Raw genomic sequence first — 5,074 nt, 5'->3', positions numbered from 1 at the left:
CAAACTGTCCAGGATCCAGTCAGACTATTCTGGATCCAGTCAAAATAGAATGAATCCAGTCAGACCAGTTCGAATCCAATCAGACTGTTCTGGATCCAGACTGGAGGTTCCAGATCAGTTTAGATCAGTCTATATCAGGAATAGACATGGATCAGATCAAACGAAAGTCTCGTATGGTACCGAAATCCAAAATGTACCAAGATATTCATTTGTATACTTAAGATCTATTTTAGTAAAATGGACATATCTTCACACTCCGAACTTAAAATCGAGTGAAGTTTGGTGCGTTGGATTCGTATTGAAGAGGGGAATCTATTGGTCCTTGAAATTCAGTCAAACTAGTAATGCAAAAATCGTGGTTTCTCGAGTAAATTCGGGAAGTGGTATGTTGGTAATTTTATTATAACATAAGAAGTTTTATGCATTAATATGAACATTTTATGCAACCAGTTCACATTGTTAGAGCTTCGTGAGGCCCGATTTCGGAGAGATCACAGGTTCACACTTAAGGTAATGGATATTATAAGTAATCTTAGATGTCAATAAACATTTTTTATGTTGTTTGTTACTGTAATGTTGTAATTGACTAGCATGATTGTTTTTGGGTGAGACCACGACATGCATAACGTTCATGTTTGACATTATGAGTAGAATTATATACATGTTTGTGTGATATGCAAGTTAGTTTAGATATGTCATGCATGATGAAAAGAAATCCTATTGTGATTGCATGTTTAGATAATTCATTAATATCATGCATTGTGATGAGACCGAATTTAGTTTAGAGTCTTATTTAGTCTATTCATGTTGTATGAATGAATATGTAGAGTTCAGCATGCATGACCCCTTAAATCCCGAAAGTGGCGACCTGTGGCAAGGGCTACCTGGTTCGTGGCCAGAGTGCAACTACCATGGAGAGTGGGCCGCTGGTGATTTAACGATGTAGAGACACTACATCATTGCATGTTAAGTGAGAGAGGTGTGAGTCCTAATGTCATCATTAGATTCAGAATGCGATTGTTGTGATCAGTCATGACATCACTCGTGAGAGAACGAGTGAACTATGAATTTGAGAATATTGTTATTGTGTGAACTTAGTTATGACTTAGGATTTCACTCACACTGGTTTGAGACTCTGGAGGACCCTAGATGGTTGATAACCATCATGGTTAGGATGTAGCATGAACCATGCCGAGATTGAGAGCTTGACATCTCGGCTAGCTACCGGTGGGGTCCCCGTAGTGGTTCACTGCAGTGCCTGGTGGTCCGGGGATCACTGGGAGTGTATGGTTCATTGTCTGGCCAACATGTAGAATTTGGGTGTTCTACAGGATTGCTACGCTCATAGATGACTATTACCGGTATAGCCAACCTAGTGATAGTTGAGATAGAGAGTATTTGAGAATGATAATAGGGGTAATTAAAATATACCAACATGTGTGGTGTATCGAGAATTAAACTAAGACTAGGGGCTTAAAGCCCACTACAGTTATAAATTGATTGTTTATTTACTTATAATTATTCTTTACTGGGTTGTAGACTCACTCCCATTTTTGTTTAATGACAACTGTAGGTTTCAGACATTAGTATCAGTCAGCGAGTGAGTAGTCTTCAGCAGAGCATTTGGTATAATTTCTTTTCCTTGTCATTGAATAAATTGTAATTGCTTTTATTCTGTTATGAATGATGAACATTGTAAGAAAAAGTTAATTATGAAAATAAAATAATTATTTTTTTTTTAGCCACGTTTTCTCTGTGTAAGCTTTGCACTCTTCTCTCTGAGAAGTAATACCAACCGAACTCTGACTCTTGAGGTCCCAGATCGAAGTGTTATATTTTGGTGGCAATCAACCATATAAACTTACAATTACGATATTGACCCCAGTATTTTAAATAAGCAAGAAAAGTTAGATGCTGTTATACTTTTGTACAAAAAATATTTGTTTCAAGATGTTCATTTCTTCCTAAAAAAGATGTCATTCCTTTGAAAACATTAACCACACACCACTTAGGTATATCGATCTATGTTCCTGGTGGGAACCGTTTGCATCACTACATTTAGGGTCTTGTGTCTAACTGAAATGACATGACACTTGACAGATTGAAAGGAAACATGCAAGCTAGTTGGGTGCATTCATTCTTTGAAAGAAATATCCCATTTCAACTGTTTCTTTTAAAAGGTCAATCAGCTTGATTCATACCAAGCCTGACTCGAGCTTGACCGAGCCTAGCATGAACAAGGCAGTTCAAGCTCGGCTTGAGCTCAGATGAAGGTCGAACATCCATTCTTTTGTGTTTTTAAACGAGGCGAGATGGAATTACTCAGGCTCTGCTTGAGCTCTGCAGGTGCAGCCAACTCTTGGCATCCACTGGACCGATAGGCAAAACTAATCAATTCGATTAAGAGTTTTATTTTTGAGAAACCGATTCACCTACTGAACCCATTTTAACAACATTGGCAAGGGAACTAGGGTTTTAGGCCAATGAACTAGGTGAGTGAGGCTATAGAGAGGATTTATGATCAAATCTTGCGCTGCTCACGTTTTCGGTTTACAGGTGCAAACAAAATATGAAAAGGAAAACCACTGATACTTCCATTTCCGTGTTCTTTTACCTCTAACATGGGAACAGTAACTGCAACTATCTGAAAGGAAAGTGAGCTGGAGAGTATCCTGAATAGCTAAAAATAGGAAGCTTGAGGATTCTCATTCCCGTGAATCCGATTTTCACGCAATTCGGACAAGAGACGGTTATCTACATTCTGTTCTTAAATTTACCTAATAAATCCCGTGAATGCATATTGTTGAATAATATGGCAGTTTCAACTTTAAAGAAGAGCAACTCCCAACCTTGCCCTCAAACAGAAAAAGGAATGGTGGAGATGATTGGTAAGGAAGAAGACAATCTGTAAATCCGGAGAGAGAGAGAGAGATCATCTAAAGGGCTGTAAGGTGTTCATACCTAATCATGGAAAGAGAAAAGAGGGCACCAAGGCATTCATGCTTGATCATGGACAGGAAGAAAAAAAAAGGTACCAACCAAAGCATTCATGCTTGTTCATGGAAAGCAAAAGCAATAGCAATAGAATATACAAGTTCGAAAGCAATGGATGATTACAAAGTAAGCATCAATCAATCCCCCACCCACAACCAGGGGAAGGTCAGATAACCAAAACAGAAAACCAAAAAAAAAGCCAACAATTCAGTCAGCTCAGCCGGGATGTCGGCCATAAACTAGCCGGAAAATTACAGATCTGGGTTCGCTTACATTTCCACTCCCCATATCTAAAATCAATAATCCCAATAATAAGAAAAATAAGAAGAGAAGAAGAAAACCCATCCTCATAATCAAGACTCAAAAAGGTACCCACCGCTGAAAAAAGAATGATTGTTCACATTCTCCTTCGATTCCTGTACACGAATTCATCAGTTTTTCAGTCTTCCCGTATCCGTCCGCTAATACATTATTACCGTATCACAACATTGTTAATGCTGAACCTTGGATGATCTCTTCTTAGCTTCGCTATAAAGGACCACCCCCATTATGGTAACCGCAAACCCCGTCATCCCCATCACCGTGACCGGATTCCTGAAGATGAGAACGGAGACCACTGCTGCCACAGCGGCCTTGGCATTGCCCAGCACCTGCAGGGTGAGGGCGCTGGTGTGCTTGGTCACCAAGAAGTTGGTCAGGTTGACGAGGTAGGCGATGGTCATGTTGCCCAACAGGAGGAGGAGGAGGAAGGGCTCCCGCAGGGCCTTCTCGACGGTGACCAGGGCGACGTTGCCCTCGACGAGGAGGGTCACGGGGAGGAGGAGAAGAGCAGCCATAGGGGCCATGTACATGAGGAGGTTCATGGAGTTGAGGCGCTCGGCCTCGGAGGTGAGGAGGATGCCCTGGACGACGGATTTGAGGGCGCGGCCAGCAGTGGAGCCGAGGCAGACGACGAAGCCGAAGAGGTGGAAGAGGGGCTCGCTGTTGCTGGCGAGGACGATGCCGAGGACGACGGGGAGGAGGGCGAGATAGACGGGTGCAGACTCGCGCTTGCAGGTGACGAGGAAGGCGAAGACGGCGGTGAAGAAGGGGGTGGTGGCGCCGACGGCCTGGTTGAAGGAGACGGGGAGGTAGCGGAGGGAGGTGTTGCCGCAGACGACGCTGAAGCAGAAGATGGCGGAGAGGGCGAGGATCTTGAGGAACTGGGTGCGGGAGAGGATGGGCTGGAGGGGGACGAGGTCGAGGACGTGGATGGCGAGGAGGCTGTAGAGGGCGCAGGCGCACATGTGGAGCATGGTGAGGAAGATGGGGTAGCGGTAGCCGTAGAAGCTGAGGAGGTACTTGTTGAGCAGGAGCACGCCGATGTTGGAGAGGTACCAGGAAGCGACGGTGAGGGCCGTCACCGCGTTCTGCGACGGGCCGGAGAACCCGTACTTGAGGTCGCCGGTGGGCGTCGGGGGGATGTCGATCACCGCCTGACTTTCCAGCTTCGGGTTGCTGCCCCTCCTCGTTTTCCATGTCTGCCCTTCTGCCATCAACCCAACCCGACCCTCCCCGCACAGAGAGAGAGAGAGAGAGAGAGAGAGAGAGAGAGAGAGAGCTGTGGTTAGAGTAGATCTGAAAAAATGAGTTACAGTCAGAGAGAGAGAGAGAGAGAGAGAGATGTGGTTAAAGTAGATCTGGAAAAATGAGTTGCAGTCTCAGAGAGAGAGAGAGAGAAGTGAGATTTTATCTTACGGTTGAGGATTAGATGTGGAGGGAACAGCAAAGAACAGCCCTTCGATGAAAGGAGGTGATTAGATTCTTGGTCATGCAACCAAAGAATCCTGTCAGCAGCAACAGTAGGTGCGTCCAAACATGCCAATGGAATTTTTATTTTTGAGATTTTTATTATATTGCCAGATTACTGTTAACCAATGGTGTGTCATTTATAGTTTATACCTCTGATTGGATTTGGTGGGATTGTTTAGTGTGAACCCTAGTGGGATTGTTTGCTGGGAACCAAACACCGATGATCGCTCTGGCCTTCAGTAGCTCACGTGCACCGCCAACATTCTCGGTTCTTTTTTCATTTTTACTC

General features: G+C 43.9%; 1 protein-coding gene across 1 annotated transcript; it reads right to left on the bottom strand.

Annotated features, from left to right (window-relative positions):
• Window positions 1-3,044: 3,044 nt before the first annotated feature.
• On the bottom strand, window positions 3,045-4,529 carry LOC149836331 (putative sugar phosphate/phosphate translocator At1g12500). The gene has a single exon (XM_090010854.1). It carries the CDS (start codon window positions 4,527-4,529, stop codon window positions 3,486-3,488), a length of 1,044 nt encoding a protein of 347 aa, XP_089866980.1. The 3' UTR covers window positions 3,045-3,485.
• Between the last annotated feature and the right edge of the window lie 545 nt (window positions 4,530-5,074).

Source organism: Nuphar pumila, chromosome 6, assembly GCF_984573655.1.
Source record: "Nuphar pumila chromosome 6, dmNupPumi1.hap1.1, whole genome shotgun sequence".
NCBI lineage: Eukaryota > Viridiplantae > Streptophyta > Magnoliopsida > Nymphaeales > Nymphaeaceae > Nuphar > Nuphar pumila.
Note: the sequence above shows the minus strand (reverse complement) of the source record. Positions and strands in the feature narration are given on the sequence as shown.